The sequence below is a fragment of the Aquarana catesbeiana genome, linkage group LG03 (assembly GCF_042186555.1).
Source record: "Aquarana catesbeiana isolate 2022-GZ linkage group LG03, ASM4218655v1, whole genome shotgun sequence".
In the NCBI taxonomy this organism is placed as follows: domain Eukaryota; kingdom Metazoa; phylum Chordata; class Amphibia; order Anura; family Ranidae; genus Aquarana; species Aquarana catesbeiana.
This window is the reverse complement of record NC_133326.1, coordinates 607662288-607686685: the sequence shown is the minus strand read 5'-3', so window position 1 is coordinate 607686685 and position 24398 is coordinate 607662288. Positions and strand designations below refer to the sequence as shown.

The 24398-nt window shown below is 42.2% G+C and overlaps 2 protein-coding genes across 2 annotated transcripts in view; one reads left to right on the top strand and one right to left on the bottom strand.

Annotated features, from left to right (window-relative positions):
• The window catches only part of LOXL2 (lysyl oxidase like 2), a 121415-nt gene extending 109287 nt beyond the window's left edge, over positions 1-12128 (top strand). Inside the window, exons 13-14 of the mRNA XM_073622208.1 lie at positions 67-178; positions 11135-12128. Of these exons, the coding sequence (XP_073478309.1) occupies positions 67-178; positions 11135-11214 (192 nt within the window). The 3' untranslated portion in view covers positions 11215-12128. The remainder of the gene's footprint in view (positions 1-66; positions 179-11134) is intronic.
• A 261-nt stretch (positions 12129-12389) lies between these two features.
• Positions 12390-24398, bottom strand: part of LOC141133082 (uncharacterized) — a 39308-nt gene continuing 27299 nt past the window's right edge. Inside the window, exons 6-8 of the mRNA XM_073622209.1 lie at positions 22465-22535; positions 21208-21303; positions 12390-12992 (exon numbers count right to left, since the gene is read on the bottom strand). Coding sequence (XP_073478310.1) covers positions 12877-12992; positions 21208-21303; positions 22465-22535 — 283 coding nt within the window. The 3' untranslated portion in view covers positions 12390-12876. The remainder of the gene's footprint in view (positions 12993-21207; positions 21304-22464; positions 22536-24398) is intronic.

The following is a 24398-nucleotide window of genomic DNA, read 5'->3' as shown; positions in this document are numbered from 1 at the left end:
CAGCTGCTGCATCACTCAGTATTTTACCTTCTTTTTCATGTGTTCTTACATATTTGTGTCCTACAGGTTATTATTAATCCCAACCAGGAGGTGGCAGAGTCAGATTACACCAACAACATCATGAAGTGTCGATGTCGATATGATGGCCAACGTATATGGATGTACAACTGCCATATAGGTGAGTGGAGCTTGAGCTACAGCATTAAGGTCACAAAATATATCATTTTGAGCACTAGCAGGTTGGCATTTGGAGTGCAGAATGTGATTCAACGCAAAAGTGAACCAAATGCAGTATGTTTTAAAGTACTTCTGCGTTGATTTGTCTTTGAATTTCAGGTAGCAGTGTTCACCATTTAATTATGGAAAAATAAGCAGCTTGTACGCAAACAAACCTGTAGGTATGAGCTCACTGTGGCTTCAATTATTACAACGTTACACACACTTGTAGGAAAAGCCAAGATATGAAAAGCCAGGGTCATTTCCCTGTTCCAAAAAAAAATAAAGCCAGAAAGGCCATTCATATACAGCACTATTACCTTAGAGCTCAGACTTGCAGCATACTGTTGAAAATCAATGGTATGTTGCAGTCACTCCAAGGAAATACTGATTAAAGTAAACATTAATTCTTAGGGGCACTAACAGCCTTTTCTGTGTGCATTTACACTTTTATGGATCTCTTGAAGCCTGACTATGCCAAAGCTGAGGTGTTATTTTGATGAAGCTTTTGGTGAGGAGCAGAAAAACCATATTTAAGGCATGCACACTGAAAATTAGGATTTTGGGTTTACCTGTAAAATTATTTTCTTGAAGTACATCACAGGACATAGGAGTTAATGTGTATTATGACTACACAGGTTATGCTGTCACCATCAGGTGAATGAACACTGGCCAATAAAGGCCTAGGCATAATCCCTTCCAGCTCAACTAAGCCTCAGTTTTGTAACAAGCAATAGACAAGGGAGGGGGGGGGGATCTTTACAAGTTAGCCAAAAATCCAGATTTCTTAATCGTACATCATGAAACACAGAGGAAATAATATGACAACTGGGATATGCAAAAGCAATGAACATGAGGGGTGGGTAGCAGCAGCAAAGCCAACATGCCCAGAAGTCAAACAGAAGAGGGAAAACCCAACTACAAAGCCACCTGCAAGATCATCCACCCTAAACTGGTGGCCGCAGAGGTCTTAAATATCTACCTGGTACTTAGTAGTAAACCTGGGAAGTAGTTATGGGCTCAGGCGTGTTTGGGAGCCTAGTCCAAACCCACCTGCCCGATCCCACCAGGAAGCAGACACTGCACACCGCTAATCACGGGCATTAAGACATTTCCTGGTCTGTGCAGCTGCAGACCAGGAAATGCCTCATTGCCTGTGGTTAGCGGATCCTGAACACGCATGAACCCATCTCTACTGTAAAGAGGTAGCAGCTGAAGGCTCCAGCTTGTACAGGTACATCTCAAAAAATTTGAATACCGTATCATCAAAAAGTTAATTTATTTCAGTAATTCAGTTCAGAAAGTGAAATCCATATTATAAAGATTCATTACACACAGAGTGATATATTTCAAGCATTTCTTTATATATATAATTTCAATGCTTATGGCTTACAGCTAGTGAAAACCCAACATTCAGCATCCCAGAAAAGTAGAATATTACATAAGATCAAAAAAAAAAAAAAAAAAAAAGGAAACAAAAAGAAAAGGATTTATAATACAGAAATGTTGGCTTACTGAAAAGTATGTACAGTATAATATGCACTCAATACTTGGTCAGGCTCCTTTTGCATGAATTACAGCATCAATGGAGTGGCATAGAGGCAATCTGTCTGTGGCACTGCTGGGGTGTTATGGAAACCCAGGTTGCTCTGATAGCAGCCTTTAGCTCGTCTGCATTGTTGGGTCTGGTGTTATCTTCCTCTTGGCAATACCCCACAGATTCTCTATGGGGTTTAGGTCAGGTGAGTTTGCCGGCCAGACAAAGTGATACCATGATCATTAAAAACCAGGTATTGGTACTTTTGGCAGTGGGTGCAGGTGCCAAGTCCTGCTGGAAAATGAAATCAGCATCTCCATAAAGATGGTCAGCAGGGAGAGGCATGAAGTGCTCTAGAATTTCCTAGTAGAGAGCTGCGCTGACTTTGGACTTGATAGAACACAGTGGACCAACACTAGCAGAAGACATGGCTCCCCAAATCATCACTGACTGTGGAAACTTCACACTGGACCTCATGCAACTTGGATTCGGTGCCTCTCCACTCTTCCTCCAGACTATGGGACCTTGATTTCCAAATTAAATGCAACATATACTTTCATCCAAAAGAAGACTTTGGTCCACTGAGCAACAGTCCAGTCCTTTTTCTCCTTAGCCCAGGTAAGACGTCTCTGGTTCAGGAATGGCTTGACACAAGGAATGTGACAGTTGCAGCCCATGTCCTGGATATGTACGTGTGTGTGTGTGTTGGCTCTTGAAGCACTGACACCAGCCATAGTCCACTCCTTGTGAATCACCCCCAAATACTTGAATGGCCTTTGCTTCAAAATTCTCTCAAGGCTTCGGTTATCCCTGTTACTTGTGCACCTTTTTCTACCACACTTTTTCCTTCCACTCAACTTTCCATTAAGATGTCAGGTCAGCAGTCTTCCCCATGATTGTGTAACCTACTGAACCAGACAGAGACCACTGAAAGGCAACCTTTACAGGTGTTTTGGGTTAATTAGCTGATTAGAGAGTGTGACACCATGAGTGTACATTATTGAACTTTTTCACAATATTGTAATTTTCCAAGATACTGAATTTTGGGTTTTCACCCAAAGAAAATGCTTGAAATATATCACTCTGTGTGTAATGAATCCATATAATATATGACAAATGTAACTATAAAAAAAAAAACTAAATATGTAGGTGAAAATGTAGCTGCTGTACACAAGGTGCTAATCACTTGTAATCATGTAATGTAAATAAATACAGTGCTTACAACTGTGCAAAGAATGCAATTGGTGTAAATACTACTCAAATAGTAACAAACTTCCATATAATAAAAGTGCTCCAAATAAACTCATTCAGCGATGTGACACATGCCCCTTGTGTATCCCCACTCAACAAAAATAATGGACCCCCAGCTTTTCAGTCTGAAGGTCAGATAAGCTTGATAGATAATGGTGGTGTCCAGTAGGAGAACTCCCCAGCGTGGTTTTCAAATGAAATCCGGGATGTTCACCAGACTCAGAAGGAAAGAAAGGGGACCAATAGTAAAATCCAGTGTTTAATGCGCCATAAAAAGTTGGTACTTACAGGACATATAATGTGTGTGTCCTTCGCACTACTGGGAGTAATTAGTTAGGGTGTCTAGTTACAAAATATCAAAAAGTGATAAATGCAAATATTTGCTGCAAAAATCTAATAGTGTTCACAAAAACACAAAACAAATAATAAAAGCATGAACTGATCTCGCGCAAAATAAAAATATCACCTAAAACCATGAAAGTGATCTGATAAATGACAGAAATGAAATAAATGATTTCTTCTAGTGCAATAATAAAGGGAATGGTGTATTAATATCTAGTGGAATAAGGAAATAAAGTGTCAAAGTGCAAATTACCAATAAATAAAGTGACAATGCAAACAATAATATACAATGAAACAGTGAAGGTCTCTTCAACAAAAAAATGAATGATGAAAAAATGGATAAAAAAGGGGACAAGTGCTCAAATAGTCCAAACGTGTGGAGTATGGAGAATAGGTTTCTACACAAGGTATAAATATAAGGTCCTCCATATTAAAAGTCTTCCAAATTAAAATGGTATATTTGAAGGAGATTTCAAATACGTGGCTTGGTATTGTTGATTTAAAATTGGTGAAAGATGATGTCCATGTTAAATTCCATGAATTCTCTCATCAACTATAGTCTCACAAAACTCTTACCTTACAGCTGTGTAGTATCTCGCATCAACAGATAATTGGTATTAACCACATTCTTTTATCCGGGTCCTATTGGGTTAATATGTAATGTGGGTATAACCATGGATATTTCTCCCCTTCAGAATCCTCCACATATGTATCCTGGATTGCTCTGGTATCACCACATTGAGAAAGTCATGGCCCTGATCTACGTTGAACCCAGAGGCCACAAGAAGGTTGTCTGGAGTGACAGCAACATCATCCACAAACCCCGAGGCTAAGGTGTGATTGGAGAGACGGGTCGGGATATCGAAAACGTGTAGCAATGCACAGAAAACTCAAAGAGGGTGGTGTCTGATCACATGTCCATCACCTCACTGCTCCTCCTGAATGGGGCCTGGACTCTGACACCAGTCTGGGGGGGGGGGATTAAAAAAATTATCCCTGGTATCTGAATTCCATTTCTATTCTTCTAGGGATCAGACACCACCCTCTTTGAGTTTACTGTGCATTGCTACACGTTTTCGATAGCCTGACCCATCTCTCCAATCACACCTCAGCCTCGGGGTTTGTGGATGATGTTGCTGTCACTCCAGACAACCTTCTTGTGGCCTCTGGGTTCAATGTAGATCAGGGGCATGGCGCTTCCTCAATGTGGTGATACTTACAGGACAATTCATTAAAATTAAGCCTGCGTAATGGAAAGAATCCTTGCTGGGAGCGCCGTAACCAGCATGTGTTCCACGGCTAATGGAAGTGATGTCTTTAGGACGAGTTGACGTGATTTACGGTTCCGAGTCCCAACGACATCACTTCCGTTGGCCGCGTAAGGCATGCTGGTTACGGCATTCCCAACGAGGATTGTCCTGCAAGTACCAGCTTTTTCTGTCGCATTAAACACTGGATTTACAGTACTTCACTATTGGTCCCCTTTCTTTCTGAGTCTGGTGAACATCCCGGATTTCATTTGAGATCCCCATTGGGGAGTTCTGCTACTGGACACTTGCAACCCACCATTATCTATCAAGTTTATCTGACCTCCAGACTGAAAAGCTGGGAGTCCATGTTTGGTGAGTGGGAATACATGAGGGGTGTGTGTCTCATCACGGAATTAGTTTATTTGGAGCACTTCAGCACTTCTAAGAAAATTGGAGCACATGAGCACTTTCATATATGGACGTTTTTTACTATGAGTATTCTTTACAATTGCCTTTTGTATACAGTTGTAAACGCTGTATTTATTTACGTTATATAAAATATCAGTTTCACTTTATGAATTGAATTACTGAAATAAATTAAAGTTTTGATGATATTCTAAGAGCAGTATGAACAGAAAGCATTTACAAAGCATAAGAAGAGCTTTCAGCAAGCTTTGTCGAAGCTTTCAAAAAAGTACCCTTCAGCTCCAGTTTGTAAATGCTGAAAACAAGTTGGAGTCCTCATTGTCACTTTAAAACAAGCCACTAGCAGGCTTCAGTACTACATGAAGCTTTTTGAAAGCATGCTAAAGCCTGCTAGCAGCTGGTTTAAAAGTGACAATCAGCACTCCCATTAAGATCTGTGTATAGCATTTCCAAACAGGAGCTGAAGGGCTCTTTAAAGGCTCAGAGAAAGCTGCTTGAAGCTTTCCAAGCGCTTTGCAAAACCTTGCTGTTCACACTACTCTCCAAGCTAAAACAGACCTTGCAAACATTAACAGCAAAACCTTGATGCTGAATAGCCAAGGAAACACTGGCACTCCTGGTCGAATTAACCTTGCCATGGTAGTGGAGGAACCTTGCCTTTGATACTATAGGCCTGAGAAATGAGCTGACAAATCCACCTAGTGGATTGAGAAGCAGCCTGACCCTTCAGGTTGAACAGACAAGGGACTCAAGCTGTCAAAACAAAGCTGTAGCCTTCAGATATAATGAAACAGCTTGAACATAATTCAAAGTGTAAAAGTCCCTTTCATAAGAACAAAAAGATGGCAACACAATGTCCTGATTCAGGTGGAATGAAGAAATCACCTTAGGTAGGAAAGAAGACAAAAAGGCCTCCACACCACCTTATGGTGAAGAACGAAGAAGGGTTCCTTGCTCGCAAACGCAGCAAACGCTGCAAGCTGAGGTAATGGCAACCAAGAAGATAACCCTGCACATAAGGAGCAACAAGGGAATCTCTTGGAGGAGAGGTTCAAAAGGGAGAAGGCAGCAAAATAGACAAGTGGAGATACACAGGTGTTACAATCCATTCGACACCCTGCACAAAGGCTTTAACCAAGGAGTGAGACATGATGATAGGTCTTTAAAATAGACTGGCCAAGGCAGAAATATACCCTTTAAAAATGGTACTGAAAGCCAGACTGGAGAAAAGCACCCCATGACATATTGTCAGGGATGAAACTTATAAGCCTCATCCCAGGCAAAATAAGCCTTCCATGTACAATGAAACTTTTCTGGAGGTCAGTTTTCTAGCCTCAAGAAGAAGGGTAATGCCGCACATACACGAGCGGAATTTCTGTCAGGAAAAACTTGGATGGTTTTTCTGACGTAATTCCGCTCAAGCTTGCCTTGCATACACACTGTCACACAAAAGTTCTCTGAACTTTTGACCGTCAACCACATTTCGGTGACGTACAACACTACGACGAGCCGAGAAAATGAAGTTCAAGCATGTGTCGAAGTGTTTCCGAGCATGCGTGATTTTTTGCGCATCCAAATTGCATACAGACGAACGCATTTTCGGATAGGAACTTTTTCCGACTGAAAAATAGAGAACCTGCTCTCAATCTTTCGCTGGCTGCAATTCTGCCAGCAAGAGTCCGATGGAGCATACACACGGTCGGAATTTCTGACCAAAAGCTCACATCCGACTTTTGCTGGCAGAATTCCTGATCGTGTGTATGCGGCCTAAGGGTTGAAGTCAGAAACTCCCCATCCCTCAGAGCTTAGACTTCAACAGCCATGCTGTCATACCCAGTGACCGTAAAGCAGGATAGAAGACCAGACCCTGTGACAGCAAATCTGTCCAATCTAGAAGAGCCCACAGCTTGTCTGCAAGAAGATTTACAATGTCTCCATGACACATTTTCTTGTCCAAGCAGGGGTAGTCAAAATCGCCACAATGCTTTCCACCTGTCTCCTGCATAATAGGTGCATGGGAATCTGCAGTGGAAGGGGACGGCACAGATCAGGGAAACTGATCCCAAGGAGTTACTGTTGAATTCATTGCAAACACTAAATGATCCCTGGTTCGGGACACAAACGTGTGCAGTTTGTTGCAAAATATGGGTGCCAAGAGATCCACATCTGTATCTCACTGCAAAAAAAAACTCTGCAAACATCTGCAGGTGAAGGGCAAAAAAAAAAAAAAAAAGACAAAATAGGTCTGCTTCTTTCCGAGCAGTGCAGGTTCTTGTCCCTTTGTATGCCACAGCCGTAGGATTCTTTGACTACACCCTGATGCAAGGACCCCAAAGAGGAGTAAAGCCTGCTGAAAATGCCATAAGTTCCAGGATAACTGATTGGCAACTTCGGGCTCCACTGTTAACCACATTATGTGAACTGAGAGGTCTCCAAAACACATCCCTAGCCTGAAATCCATCATCACAACCTTCCAATTCAATGTAAGGAAGAATTTCTCGGTGTCCATGGGTGTAGATATCCACCATTCCAGAGCAGACCTAGTCTTGACAGTCAGATGCATTGCTAGATCCAAGGACTCCTTATGTTTGTCTTAAACTAACAGGATATTGAGCTACATAGTTCTGGAGTTAAACTAGGCATCAAAAGGCGACTACTATCTTACCTAGTATACCTTCATGCAGGCCCGAATCAAGGGACTTTTCAATGGCTCAAGGAACTCCTATCTGGGCTTGTAGAGATGGGTATTTCTACTGTGGAAGAATTACCTTCACCTGTGCCGAGTCAAGTACCAAACCTGCGTCAGAACTAGTGATCCTTCACTGCAAACCACGGAAAACACTGGGGAGGCCCGCAAGATCTGAATGTGTAGTTAGACATTCCATATATCCACTGATACTAGAAGGTCCCCTTGATGAAGCAAAGCAATAATGGATCGGTGGACTCCATCCTAAATGTCCAAAATAGGCTGGAGGTCTCAATTTGGCTTTGGAACCGTGAATAGTTTAAAATAGAAGCTGCGAGACCTTTCTGCAGCCGGCACAGGCGTGATGACCCCCTGGGACAACAATCTTTCCAGGGCCACATAGAAAACCGCCTTTTTTTGTGGACCTGAAGAGACCATTGAAAACAAAGCCTGGAGGGGGAGAAACAGCAATAGCTTTTTGCCTCAACACTATGCTGTAGTCATCTGACTTCCCGAGTCCAAGTGCCACAAAGGCCAATAGACATCCCCCACACCTGGGCGAGTGGTGGCACCTTTCACTGAGAAGGGTTTGTCGGAGTTGGATGACTAGGGGGTTCAGTTTTTCATACAGAATTGGGACATTGGCTTTTTCCTAGAGTTGCTTATGAAGAGAAATCTTTTTGGATTCCGAAGGAGTCACCGGTTTCTGACCGGTCACCTTTGCCTTCTTCATAAAAGGTTTCAGAGCATGCGGTTTGTCACAATCACATTCTGGAATAAAGACATCCAAGGATGGTCCAAACAAGTGTTCTCCCCCCCTAATGCAGCCTCTCAATTTGCTTCATAAAAGAGAAATTTCACCAAGCAACATTTTTCATGTGGATAAACATGGTGCCCACCCATGAAAGCTGCCTTAAGGTGTATCACAAGGCATCCACCAAGAAACTCATGGTTCTCAGAAATTTTTAGGAGCTGCCAAATGGCATGAACCTCCGGGTCTGATTCTCTAGCAAATGCTTTACCCCAGACTAGGGGGTTGGCAAGCGCCCACTGCGGGCTGCAGAGCCACTCATATCAGGAGAAGGACGCCTTAAAGTGGGCCATGTCAACAGCCAGAAAACAATTTCTTGTAGAATTTTTCCTCCATGGAGTACTGGTGAGCAAAATGCTTTGGTGGTGAGAACACTTCAGGATGAAAGTGAGAGTGCACTGGAAAGGACTTTGGTTTTGGGTCATGATGAACACCAAAAATTCCTGTGACTTTTAGGGGAAGAGGATTCTGGTAGCAGTAACTTTAAGAGTAATTTTTCTTGAGAAAAAAAAAAAAAAAAAAAACCAAACTAATTTATGTTCATTGCAAGCATTTTAACAAACTTTTGTAGATTCCTACTTGTTTCTGCTTTGAAGAAAAAGTTGTTCACTTTGTGTCTTTAGACACAGATTCTGAATGGGAGTGACTAATACATTTAAAATCAGCTGGTGTACTTTCAGGTTTCTGAGAAAATTTGCAGAGAGCATCTAATCAAATGATATTTTTTGTTGCATCGGATGCCTAAAATCTGAATTGTCTCATAGTTCAGAGTTCTTCACCGGCATCCGCAGGAAATTACATTTCTGTACACCAACTGTGTACAGAAAGACTTTCAGGTTGCTATATTGCATTGAACTTTAGTGCTGCAGTTTGAAATGGAAAGGTAATTTTTGGTAATATGAAATTACAATATGGCTTCTGCAGCAATTTTATGTTTTTTTTTGTATCTGCTATAATTATTCCACGAAAGTGAACTTACCCTTTAAGGTTTGTGCATACTACATTCACCAGGAAGCCCATTATGGACTTTTGTGTCAAACACAGCCCTGGCCCCTTAAAAATTCCTCTTAGGACTCGTGCACAGAGAATTCCTGATCCTCAACAGCTTCAACTTCTTCCTGAGAATTTTCTTCTAATGCCTCATCCTCTCTCAAAAGGAGAGTGCCCACATTTGTGTCCCAGATGTTCCAAGCCAGTGCAAACCCCTGACAGCTGATCAAGCAGTCCAGATATGGCTGCAGAAAACTCATGGTCTTGACACAAAGGAAGTAGAGGACCGCGCCTCTGAAACATTGAAAAATACCACATAAGGGTAGGTATTCAGAACTAATCTGACCCTTTGTGAACCATTGCAGGGCAAACATGGTGGTGGTGGGTGGGGGGTCCTTCCTACATGATATTGGGAATTCAGACCCCAACCTATTGTCCTTCCCCCCACAACGTGAGACCATGGTTTTCTGAAGGTTAAAAAAAGGTCTGTGTATCCTAGAGGGAAGTGGCTGTCTGCTAATCCCCGCTGAGCAGGCAGATGACAAGTTTGCTGCGCTTATGCAGAGCGGATACGGACACAGCCCACTCTTCTCTATGGACGGTCAGATGTAAATGGGCCGCCTGTTCATTTACACCCGACTGCCTTTCTTACCAATCCATATGTTTTGATTGGATTGGATGTAGGCTGTTGTAAACTTCTGTTTACACCCGCCACTCCATAGAGAATGGAGGTTCCAATTGGCTTTGCCTGAAAACCGGACTGGCGGACCCGAGCAGAATGTTTGTGTGAAAGGGGCTTTCCAATACTTGCTGTGATTGGTGTCGAAGCAGCAACTGCTACTAAGCAGGGCTGGAAGAATAATGGCTCTGAACAGACTGAAGCATGGTGCAGTGCAACAGGATTCCCATGCTGTGTGGGCTCAGGGCTAGTTTTCAGAGGCACTTACCAGTCAGTAGCTGCAGGGCCACCAAGCCTAGCTTTCACTCCTCATGGTGAGCATGCCCCATAGGGCCTTCAGGGACTTGACTCTCTTGCAGGGAGATCACTGCCCTGAACTTGTATGGCAACCCACCAGCATGGTCACCAGGTACACTGTACACTACAGATCACTACCCAGAGGATCCAGCTCTGACTGGCAGACATTACAGGCTGCCCCCACTCTTGTATGCAGGGTCCATGTACAGTCTCTCTTGGCCTGCTGGCTGTAGCAACAGATCTAAAAAAAAAAAAAGCTCACCTCTGCCCCACCAGTGGTGTAATGAACAGGCCAAGGGGTAAAGCGATACAGAGCCCATAAAGAACATCTTCAGTGACACAGAGAGGCATGTCCTTGACCCAAGGACACTAGCTAAAAACTGGGCTGGAGATTGCTAACTTTTTTGTCCCTTGTCCATTTTTCTGCAGGTGACAGCATAACCCAGGTAGTCATGTATATTAACTCCTATGATGTACAATTAAGAAATAAGAACTTGCAACTCTAGAAGTATTTGTCAATTGCCATTTGTGGCAAATATGCTGTTAAGAAAAGTGTGAAAATCACATATCAAGCATCAGCACTGGACAGTCCAATGGTTGCTTACATCTAGTCTTTTAAACATACAAATGATCATTTTTTTTCTTCTAGGTGGCTCATACAGCACAGAGACCGAGGAAAAATTTGAACAATTCAGTGGACTCGTCAACAACCAGCTGTCAGCCCGGTAGAACTGATAGGGAACAAAGTTCATCTCTTCCACATCCAGAGGAGAACAGGATCAGACCCAAGTGCTCTAACAGCAAGCCGGACAATGAGGGGGAGGGGGTCTGTTGGCTGTTGCGCTAGTCCTTATGGGAGAGGGTTGTAAAGCTGTATCTTCTGGATAATCTTACATTCTCTGGTACTTGGCAACAAAGCAGACATCAAATAAGCAGACTGAATGCGTATGTTCTACAGCCTATCCACTCCATCCATATAAGTCACTAAAAGGGAACCCCACTATCAGATGTGTCCACGTGACAGGATTCCCAGGCCAGTAATCTGGATGCACACAATTTCAATTCTTCTAAAGAGACTGGCTAAGAACACCATCTTAAGTCCTATATAATCTAGGGCTGTGCAACTGATGGACTGAAGACGATTGATGCAAATTTACTTGATTGTACACTCGGCACGTTGTACATGGTGCACTGACAGTGGCGTGTTGCTAATCACTGAAGGGCTGCCATGAAGCTGAGTTCTTGTATCATTCAGATGTACAGCATCAGGGACTGCACCATTAGACCTAGCCAACTGATCCTGTTTCAGTCTCTCCCTGCACTCTGGGACCATTATATCCACATACTATGGATTCCATATGGCATTTATGGTGCTATTAACTCTTCTGCCAGTGGATCCTTCAGCACTTTGCTGTTCTCCAGGTCATACGCCTTGTGTCCAACAGACTTGCTCATATTCACAGGAGAGCTGCAAAACTGCCCTGTTATGTACTATGTATTGATATGTGAAATACACATCCCTGTACACCATTCCAGCTTCTCCCACCAGCCTGCAGTAAAGGCACCAGCACTGCATCCAAACAGTACATATATATCTCCTTTCTGTGTATGTCTAGGAATAAATTATAACTTATTGCTATTTATATTTGCTCTCAATCACTTAATGCCCAGTATGCATGCACACACACACAAGAACCACCATATACTATACCAGGCAGAAAGGTGAGACATGAGTGGCATGTTACAATGGTGAGACACCCTGCATAATGCTTGAATCTAGAACCCTTTTCTGTTACCTTCCTTCCCTGGTTATTGGGGGAATAAACCTGGTAATAAATCTGTGTGTATCATTTCCTGCAAAGGGACATGGGAGACAAGTGAAATGAAGACACGGCTCACACAGCTGCCAATTACATCATGTTATGGTCACATGCTAAAAACATGGCATCAGCATTGAACAGAAACAGATCAAACAAATTAATATTTAAAGTTTTGCAGCAACATTTCAAACAAAAGAAAATAAACTTCCACATCTCTGCTGCTTCAAGGCACTTGAAAGGGCAGAGGATGGTGGCTTCTTTAACAAAAGGATTTATGGGATAATAGCCTTCCTTGCCTAATTAAGCAAACAGCTCGTGAGAAAAAGAAAGCGTACGTGTCCTAGAATAAATTTCATGGACTTACATACTATAGTATATTGTCTCCTTCAAACAAATTTTACATTTTCTGAGCAAGGCAGATCTATGGGAAGTAAGAAAATCTGTATATTGTTAAAGGCCACCCTATGTGCAAAGCCAAATTCCTTGATGGACCCAGTTTGCCACATGCAGAAAACCATGTAGAGAGTGCTGTGGACTTTGCATGAACACTCAGTGCCAAAAGGTTCCAAGCTCACTCCTTCACAGACTGATCAGCCTCTGGTTTCTGCTGCCCTAGTGCTCTGTTCACCATTCTCTTTGCCACAGATGCATCTGTCGGAGGTCTGTCCTTGTAAGGCTGCAAAGATACTGCAAAAGGAGAAATAGTCTTGTTACATCACAGGTGAGACAGTAGTTAATAGTAAATCTAAACCCAAAACAGAATGACATTTTGCTAAAACCTTCTGCATTATAATCAACTGCCATTAGTTTTCCTAAAATAAGATTTTCACCATTTCCCTCAGCCACATTCCATCTACATGCACTTCCTCCAGTGTTGGGTCCACATCTTTGATCAGGACTAGATTTCTGCTGTCTCTGTAGTCTCCATTATGGGTTCATGTGACAGGGTGACAATATAACCCCACAGCTGAGAGTGGCAGGAAGACACCTCATAGCAGGAAGTGTCTGATCAAGGACCTTTATGGCAGGATCACTAGGCCCAAGTATTATTTAAATGAAAAAGTGCAGATTTGAAAATTAAAACAAAATTTTAGAATTCTATTACCATATTAAAAGCTATAGAAGATTTCAGTGACTGGATTTAGATCCCCTACAATGGAAAAAGTGGAGAGTATACTTACAGAATCCCTTTTCCTGCTATTTAGTGAATTTTCCCATATATAGCTAGATCTGGCCAAGTGATGTGCACAGACCACAGATGACCTGCTAACTATCAAAGTGGTTGCACAGGATTTGTTTTTTTTTAACCTTAATGCTTTCTCTGCATGAAGGTAAAAACTTTATATTGTCAGACACCCCCCCCCCCCACACCCCCCAAATACCTACCTGAGCCCAATCTCAAACCAGTGCTGTGCCCAAGAGCAGCAGTGCGGCACTCTCCTTTCTCACTGTACACCGAGCCACACTGGAGCCATTGGCTTCTGCTGCTCTCAAGCAAATCCATTGACAAAGGTGGAACTGATCTGCAATGTGTGAACACACAGAGCACTGCTTGAGATTGAACCCTCATGTGTGCCACCATAGGAAGAGTCTTCCTTCAGTGACACAGAGTAGAGGAGGTGCCCAGTGCATCAGCGGGGGACCCAAGAAAAGGAGTATCCGGGCTGCTCTGTGCAATTGTTGGTGTAAAAAAAAAAAAAAAAAAAAAAGAAGTTACAATCACTTTAGGATAATGATCTGCATGTAGTCATAGGACCCAATCAGTTCTCAGCAGTTGCATTACTTTGCAGATTGGGTTTTGCATTATTAAATCAAATGGTGAGAGTGTGTTGAACTTTCATTCAACTGGCAGCTCACATTGGTGCTGACCCATGCACATATGTCAGCCATAACAGCTGTAATAGGAGAGACTGATGTTCTCTGCTGGATAGTTACGTAAAGCACCCCATAATGGCAACATTACCTTCTTGCACAGTAGTCTAGCTTTGTAAAGCAATCCTAGGTGGAAGCATTACCATACTGCACTGTACTCAAGTTCAGTAAAGCACCTCTAAGTGGAAGCATTCTCTTTCTGCAGAAGAACCCTCATGGCAAACGTTACTGCCACCAGGACAGTGGTTTATAGTCACAATAAAAAGCAAAACATCAAGTAAGGATTTGTTCCAGAAGAAAAACTTACCATACACTCTCAAAACCAAGTATAAAATAGAAGCACATGGATATACTGTATACCACTATTGCCTGCCTACTGCTTAAACTGCACTCTGAACGAACACCATTCTACACAAGTGATATGATGGAACAAAGGCATCTTAAAAGCGGAAATTCAACTTAAAAATCAGAAGTTCCTCTGTTCCCACTCCTCCACGTTAGTATTCAGGTACACTGCCTTACGCTGTTGCCTTCAGTAGATATACTTGGCTTTACTTAACTTTAACAGTGCGTACCATTTCCAGACAGAGGGAAAGTTCCTTAGGATGTTTAGGAGCAAGACAAAGATGGTAGAACAACATCCTGGTTATAGTATTAAGCTCCCAACAAACGCTGGTATGCAGCTTAAGGCTCGGTTCACACACTGCGAATCCACCGCGGGTTCCCTCATCGCACCCAACTCGCACTGTCACATGGGAATTGGCAGAAGTGTCAATACATTGTTAATGACAACCCCCCCCTCCCCATTTCAGCTCGCATATCGCACATCGCACTGCGAACTGTCAGCTCAGACATGAATTGGATCACATGCGATCTGATTCTGGTGCAAAACAAAAAAATGGTCCTGTGAATTTGGTCTGAATGCGATATCAGCCATGCTATCTGTATGGTTGAAATCGAATTGCACGGACATGGCATGCGATTTGCACTGCAGTGCGAATCACATGCAATGTTGCAGAGCACAGTAGTGTGAACCGGCACTCAATGTCAAGGTGTATGTGAAAAATCCCGGTATGTGGTCTAGAGAGTATAAAAGTGCATATAAACTGAATGGTACAACAGGACTATAAAACATCTCCCTCCTCAGGGATCGACCCAGGGTGATGATGTAGAATGCAAAGAGCCTGAAACCTCTGGACCATGTGGTGAGCTATAGTACACCTCCCTTTTCTTGGATGTACCCTGTGGCCAACCCAAATGTGCAATTTAAATAAACTATAAATCACCTCCCCCCTTAGGGATCCTCCTAGGGGTGATAAGTAAAAAGAAAAACAAAACACCTCTTCTAATCTAAGTTTCCCCTCCTCAGGGGGTATATTATATATACACACAGTAGATACCAAAACCGATTGTTGATAATGAAGTGCTATAGTGACAATATTATATATTTGTGAATATTCCTAAATGTCTATATAAATAATGAAATATTAATACAAATTAAAAAGACATGTATCAGGTGCTCTTCAATAAGTGCATCAGCGCATGCTGTATTCTTATTATGTGAAAGTGCTTCCACTTGTGCTCCCCCTCCAGGGCCGCACTCACCAGAATATATGACCACACAGGGGATTAGCAGGCGCTGTATGTGTACTCCCACCGGTCCTGAGTGATTCCACTTTTACCCGATCTTCCTTTCAGCTTCTGGGCTTTAAGCTACTTCAATAGCTGAGCCGCAATTATGTCTCTCCTGAGCATGCACACAGGAGTCACATCGGGGGGGGGGGGTGCCGTAAATGTGGTCTGTGCAGCTCAGATTACATTACCCCTGACAGTCAGAGAAATGCACTAATGACAGAAGAGACCACTATGATTTTCTGTAATAAAAGCCCTGCCCGTCAGTTTTTGCAAACTAGCCTTTAATCACTTGCTTACTGGGCACCTAAACCCCCCTCCTGCCCAAGCCAATTTTCAGCTTTTAGCACTTTGAATGACAATTGCACGGTCATACAACACTGAACCCAAATGAAGCTTCCCCACAAATAGAGCTTTCTTTTGGTGACATTTGATCATCTCTGGGTTTTTTATTTTTTGTTAAAGAAAAATAAAATAAAAAAAAAAAAAAAAAACAAAAACCACACACACACACACAAAACCGTTTTATATTTTGTTAATAAATTTTGCAAACAGGTAATTTTTCTCCTTCATTGATGTACGCTGATGAGGCGGCACCGATTGGCACCACTGGTGGGCATTGATAGGTGGCACTTTTATCTGGTTGGCACTGATTCGTGGCACTGTGGGCACAGATGAGGCGGCTTCGCCTCTTCCTCACCGATGTTACTTCAACAGAAGCCGGTGATCAGCTGTCATTGATCAAAGAAAGCGATTACTGATCTTCCGTTTACATCACGTGATCAGCTGTCATTGGCTGACAGTTGATGGTGGTAAGGGGCCAGGATCAACGAAAAGAAAAAGAAAAGAAAAAAAAGGAGAAAAAGAAAAGATTAAATTCAGAAAAAAAAAAAAGGGGAAGGAAGAAAATGGATGCAGAGACCACATCTAATGATTGGTAATCTGCAATATAATACAATATATTTTTGGTTTTAATACTGCTTTAGGAATAAATGAAGAAACTTCTTTGGGACGAAAAAAGCCTGAGCCTCAAAACAACCTTGTCCTTGTGTAGAACAAAACAGCTTGGTTTGTGGAAGTGATGGCGACGAGAAAAACAACTTTGTGAGTAAGAATAGACAGAGGAATAACCCCAACAGGTTCAAAGAGCAGTCTATGAAAAACCAAACAGAACCAGGGTGAGATCCCAGAGTTTTGGGGAAATGTAGAATTGAGAACATGAACAACACCATACACCAAGATCCTTACCAAGGATTGAGAGGCAAGAAATAGATTTGATCGTAGATGGTACTTAAATACGATCACCTTTTGATACATGTTACACCCATATTCAGGATGCAACATATGCATCATCCCCACATCCCAGTTTTGGCAGTGAGGAGGGGATTCCCCCCCTTGCTGCCACAATCTAAAGAAAACGCAGCCACCCGCAACATCCATTTGCAGTGTCCTGTAAATGGGAAAACTACAAAATTCCGACAGCTTGTAGTTCTCAATGAACTACCAGGGCGCTGTTGAGTGCTGTGGTAGTTCATTGATTCTTCCTGTCAGCGTGAAACTGTCTGCCCGTACGATGTATGATGTACAAGGCAGACAGCTTACACTTAGTGTGCAGGAGACCTGCATAGCATCAGCAATATGCTGATGCAATGAGAGATATAGATATATATCTATATCTCTCATTGCATCCGCATATTGCTATATCTCTATATCTATATCTATATAGATATATAGATGCATTTATTATTTTTTTGTTAAAAGGTGAACTTATCCTTTAACCACTTGGCGACTGCCGCATGTACATATACGTCCCTACTTTGGGGGCGGATATCGTTATGGCAGCAGCTAGCTGCCATAACCCCACTATCCCCGTTTTCGTCCGGAGGTCGGCTACAAGATAAAAGTGGTTTCTGTGGTGGATTCGCCGCGAGATCACTTTTAATCTGTGGCGGGAGAGGGGTGCCCCCCCTCCCGCCGCGATCCGGTGCCCTCTGCCGCTTACCGGAGCCTTTGGCAGCGGCAGAGGCGATCGCGTCGTTTTCATAGCTGTGCATGGAGACGAGTCAAAACGTCACTTCCGCCCATACGTCTTAAAAGTCACATTTTTTTAATGTCATTTTTTCAAATTACTTTTTTTTTGTAATTGCATTTAAGTCCAAATATGAGATCTGAGGACTTTTTGACCGCTGATCTCATATTTAAGAGGACCTGTCATGCTTTTTTCTATTACAAGGAATGTTATCGCCGCGATCGTTAGAGCGAGAGCAATAATTCTAGCCCTAGACCTCTTCTAACACAAAAACATACAACCTGTAGAATTTTTTAAACGTTGCCATTGACGCCATTCCAGAAGCGGGCGCAATTTTGAAGCGTGACATGTTGGGTATCAATTTACTCGGCGTAACATTATCTTTCACAAAATTTTAAAAAATTTGGCTAACTGTACTGTTGTCTCATTTTTTTTATTCAAAAAAGTGTTTTTTTTCCCAAAAAAGGCACGCTTGTAAGACCGCTGCGCAAATACGGTGTGAAAAAAGTATTGCAATGACCGCCATTTTATTCTCTAGGGTGTTAGAAAAAAAGCAATATATAATGTTTGGGGGTTCTAAGTAATTTTCTAGCAAAAAAAAAAAATGGTTTTAAACACCTAAATTTCAAAACGAGGCTAGTCCTTAAGTGGTTAAGGCCAAACAGTGATCCAGACCAGTCTGGAGAAAAAACAGGATTTTCTAGCGACGGAATTTCCTTGTCTCGCACCAAGGAAAGTAGGTTTTACAAGTGCAATGGTAGACCACATGAGAAGTCAACTTCCTAACTTTCAAGAGAGTGGGTATGACTGAATCGGAATTGGCCCCTGTCCCTCAAGACCTGGCCTTCAAAAAAACAATTAAAGCCTGCAAGCAAGAAGCAGGGAGGCAAAGCAACAAACTAGGAAGTGTTAATATCTGTTAGAAGATCACTGGTTTGTCAGAAAAGAGCCCAGCACAATCAGAAGATCGAGGAACCAATGCAGGTGCAAATGTACAACTACTATAGAGAGGACTCCTACAGATGCAGCTGGTGCTCAATATTTGGTGGTGCCAAACAAAACCTCCCCCTCACTCGCACCACCCCCCCTCCAAATGCTGACAAAAGTGTCCAATCTCCTGAATGAGACAAGTCTTTACTTATTTTATTCTGTACATGACACGATAATTGAAATTAATCTTCCACACAAACTTTTGTGAACATTCTCAACTCCTTTAATAAATTAGCCTCAGTGGTGGAGATTTTGACTCCATTAACACCTGAGTATCGATTTACTGTTTTTTGTTTTTAAAGGCTTTTTTAGGCGCCATTCACACTAGCGCGTTTTTTGATGCATTTTGCATTTTGCAGAAGTGCACGGGAATTTTTTAACATGGGTTCCTATGGAACATGTTCACATCAATGCCTTTTTGTTTCTCTGCATTTTTGGAAAGGGTCAGGGACTTTTTTTCATGCAAAATGCAGCGTTTTGCATGTAATAGAATTCAATGGACAAGCATCAAAAACGCAAGGGCAGCGTTTTTGATGCGTTTTTGCCGGGTTTTTTTTTTTTTTTTTTTTTTTATTTTTTTTTTTAGACTGTAAAAAAAAACAAACAAGCAAAACGCAAATCGCGGCAAAAACGCCGCAAAAACGTGGCAAGCATGAAAAAAAACCCTCCAAAAACGCTCAAAAGCAACATGCATAGGTGTGAATCGAGCCTTAAAGAGTCTTAGCTAAGCAAAAACACCTGAAGCTGTATTACGCTTCTAATAGAAAGCACTAGGAGGAGGAGGGGAAATCGTCGGTGAAGATGTGCTATTTAAATAGAAAACGCTCGTAAAATGCTCAAGTCAGGCGTTTCTATTGAGGTTTATGGGGCCAAAAATGCTTGTAATCTGCCAAAAAGAAACTCATGTACCTTGAGTGACTGGCATTTTGCTTCAGGCAACATAACGCTCAGATGTGGGCAGGGGCCATTGAAATTAATGGGATTTGGCTAGTAGAGCATTTTAGAGCTTTAAGCTTCAAGCAGAAAATTGCTCACATGCGAGAGGGGCCTTACTAAAACTGGTGCACAGAGTCAGGTGCAGCTGTGCATATTAACCAATCAGCTTCTAGGTTTTATTGTTAAAATTTAATTGAACGAGCTGAAGTTAAAAGCCGATTGGTTACTATGCACAGCTGCACCAGATTCTGTGTGCACCAGTAGCAAATCTCTCTCAGTGTGTCTTAAGGTCCGTACACGATATGAAAATCGGAAGTAAAATTTCATCTGAATGAACGATCTGCCGTTTTTCTGATAGTTAGTATGGTGCTTTTCGACAGCCGATTCCGTTTTTTTCGTACGACAAAAGCTGGATGTGCAGACTATAACATTTTTGTTGCACGGAACTCAAAGTTCAATTTTCATTCAATTAGTACGGTTTTCGTACAAAAAAAAAAAAAAAAAAAAGTAAGAGCACAACTACGCATGCTCAGAAACGTAAAAAAAAACAAAAACACATACAAAAACTATTCAACACATTACGTCACTTCTGAAATTGTATTCTGTCATACGAAAATTTTAGTATGATGAGTAACCTCTTCACTTTCGACATGAGACTAGCATGCAGCAAAAAAAAAAAAAAAAAAACAGACGAACGGTCGTCAGAAAATCTGATCGTGTGTACGAGGCTTAAGACTCATATTGCACCTTAATGTACGCCTAGTGTGGATAATACCTGTGGTAGGTACATCATTGTATTCATTCATATAGGAAACATCATCTGTCAGTTGTTTATCGCTGTCTGTGTTCCAATTAGGCCCCTTTTACACTTATACGACTTGTCCCACGATTTTGTACTGCAAAATCGTATGACAAGTCATTCTCCATGATTTTCAATGACTACCATTCATATTAGCACGACTAAGTCGTGCCGACTTCAAAAGTGGTCCCTGCACTACCTTGGTCCAACTTCCATACGATTTGTACTCCAGCACTACTTTATAAGCACAAGCTGAGAATGGTTAATGCCAAAGTTGTGGCAAAGTAGTACTGCTCCCAAATCGCTTTGAAGTCGTATAAGTGTGAAAGGGGCTTTAGGGAGATTCACACTCTCAATGTTTCCTGTTGATTTTTATCACTGAAAGTAAAAGAAAATCCCACATTCTGAGTTGTCCCAGGAACAGCAAGACAGGAAATCATCCAGGTGAGGACACCAGTTCTGGTGACTTGGTTGACAACCAGGGATTCCCTCACTTTGAAGGGATTTTCCTCTCATTTCCTGTTTTGATTATTGCATAGGAAGTGAAGGGAAATCAATGGGCACAGATGGCAAAAAAAAAAAAAAAGTTTTTCCTTTAGTTTTACTTTAAGGCCCAGTTATCTAATGTTGTAATGCAGCTTTACCTGTTTTGTCATGGGCCAGCATTTTGGACTGACGACTTCCCTGAGACAAAGGACGAAACTTCATAGCAGGGTGAGTCCTGCAGGATGCAGCATATGCTATAAGAGAGAGCAACAGTTAAAAAGGAAAAAAGGCAAAAACAGATAATCACAGAGAACATACATTATAAGGATGTTGTAGCAAAAGCCATTTTGTAGTGAAGCATCCTACAATTCATTTTACTGTAATCCAGTGGTTTAGCTGACCATTTTATTAGGAAATAGAATGTAAACCGGTTTAGGAGAGCACTCTAATGTTCTCAGATCTGACATGCCACACATCTAAGGATGGAAGACTGCTCTCCTAAAATGTTACACACGGTTCTCATTCTGTTTTATAATAATGGGATAAACCTTTGTAACAGCAAGATTTGCCTTGCTGTTTTTTTTGGAAAAACATATCCGATCCGTTAAAGGCTCCAAAGGCAAATCTTTCGTAAAGCACAGATCTATATTTTTTGTGCATCAAACTGACTGGGGGAGCCTACAAAATCAGTCAGTAACCCTGACCTTTTACATTCAAACATATGCTTTCCAGATCTTTTCTTAGAATAGAAGTAGGGTTACCCTTCAGACACTGTCCAATGGCTTTCATCTGTAGGCCCCACATGACCATCAATGCACTTGACCAAAAGGGTCACTAGCATTCACCTAGGCCTCATACAAAAACATAAGCGGCCATCGAACAGCTCCAGATGCATAAATAAGATGTTCGTTCATGCTGTACAGGCCACAATACCCATGTGATTAAGCCCTAAAAAGGGGAAAGGGGGGGGGGGGGAATATTAGTGGTTCCAGGGTCTTGAATTATACAAAAGGAAAAAAAAAAAAAAAAAAATGGATGGATTAAGGGCAAAAGCTTCTGCGTTTTAAGTGGTCCACCCTTTAGGGAGATTGCCCCTTGGGGAGATTGCACCAAGACAGGAAGAGAGGGTAAATCTGCAAAGGAGAATCTAGGCTTGGTTTAGTGGGTACATGTGCCCAAACTTGATGTTGAGTGCCCTTGTCTGGCCACTTTTTTTTTTTTTTAATGCTGATCTGCTCTTTACTGAGGCCCTATTTACATTAATTTTTTGCTTGAATGCAATGCATCACTATGCACTTAGGCATGCTACGAAAAAAAAAAAAAGAAAAAAAAAAAAAAAAATCTATACTTGCATCTGAACAACCCTCTCTCAGCATGCCACATTCCACAGAGCTGACATCACAGCCACATCTTACCATCCTCGGGACTGGAAAATATTCCCAGGGCATGCGACTGATCAACCCACTGCAGGTGGAAACCTCTGTCTCTGCAAACAAAACAAAACTGCTTTAGAGCCATAACACCTTCATTCTCCCAACAGCTACCAGTACATGGTAGGAAAAGATTGCAGTGTCATTGGTCTCAATTTTATATAACAGTCTCAATGGAGGAGAAACTAAAGCAGGACTCTAGGCAAATGGAACCTAAAATGTATGTCTCTCATATTCCTAACATACTCTTGGCAAGAGCATGACCCACGTGGACAAATCGCCCCCTGCATAGTATAATAGACAGATTCAGGTAATAATGTTAGCACTACATAAAATACATTTCATGTTCTTTTTAATGAATACATAGCTGGATGAAAATGTGCTTAATATTTGCCTGGATTTAATTAAGGATGGGTTCACACTTATGTGAATTTTCCGCATCCAATTCGCATGACAGGAGAATGTGACCGGCTCTCAAAGGAGCCGGAACACACACACACACACACACACACACCTCTGGGGCGGCCGCGGTCCGCACTGGAAAAGGGTCCTGTGCATCTTTTACTCCGTTTCAGGTCCGAATTCAGGCAAAAACTCGGACCCGATTTGTACCTGAAACAGGGACGCACCGAACCCCCTGCTGTGAACCACGGCCACAGCTAGTTTGAACCTGGCCTCAAGGCCAAGTTCACCATTACAAAAAATAATAAAACGTGGCAAAAAAAAAAAAAAAAAAAAAAAAAGGAAGGTGCAAGTATTATTTTCACAGGAGCCTGCAAAACATTGCATCCACGATCAGTGGATTGTGGGTGCAACGTCAGGCTCCTGCACATTATTTCCTCTAGGTTTCCGCCTGTAAAAGCAATGCACTTCAAAGGGTCACTAGTAAGGATGAGCTTGGGTGTGTTCGCACACTCCACGTGCCGAGCCCACCAGGAAGTCGGCACGGCGCTAATCACAGGCAGTGAGACATTTCCCGATCTCTGCAGCCACACATCGGGAAAACGTCTCACTGCCTGTGATTAGCGCAGCGCCGTGATGACTTCCTTGCGGGCTCTGCACGTGGAGTGTGCGAACACGCCGGAGCTCATCCTTAGTCCTTAGTCACTAGTATACAAAAAGATATGAGCTGCCCTCACGCAGCTCCAGACGCATAAACAAGATGCTCGTTCATGCTGTACAGGCCACAGCACCTGTGTGAGTAAGAGCTAAGGGGGTGGGGTATATATATTTATTTATTTATTATAGGATGGATTAAGGATAAAAGCTTCTGAGTTTTAAGTGGTCCATCCTTTAGAGAGATTGCCCCCACCCTTCACTAAGACAGGAGAGGGTAAATTTGCATCAAAGGAGCCACTAGGCTTGGATTGGTGGGTACATGTGCCATGATCTGTACAGGTGCCTGTAAATCTGTAAAGGCTCAGAGTTAAAAAGTTGGAGGAAGGAAGGGTCAATGGACGACGAGTGCAGTGATTACTGCACTGGTAGCCCTTCGAGAACTACAAATCCATCTGCCCCAGTGGCAGACAGAACTTGTAATGCATTTATTTACAGATCTCTGAACAAATAATGCAGCTGTGTGGGCAGGGCAGAAGGGGGGCTATGGACAGCTGTTCAAGGGTGGGGTGAGGCGGGTGGTTAGGAACACGTTACAGTAAATACAGGTGTAACATACTGTAGTGCAAGGCTGAGGCCATCTCACACATGTCAACTACACAGACTGGATTGGGAGATCAGCGCTTTTTCTAAGTATGCTATACACTACTAGATGATGATATTTCATGCTGGCACCCCATTCCTGAGCACCAGTGGGATCATAAGAATTTCCCTTCTTTGCTTAGAGTGGCACTACAAGTATAAGCATGTTATGTAACATGCTCTTAAAAAGCATTGATCCACTTAAGGCCAAGTTCACTTTT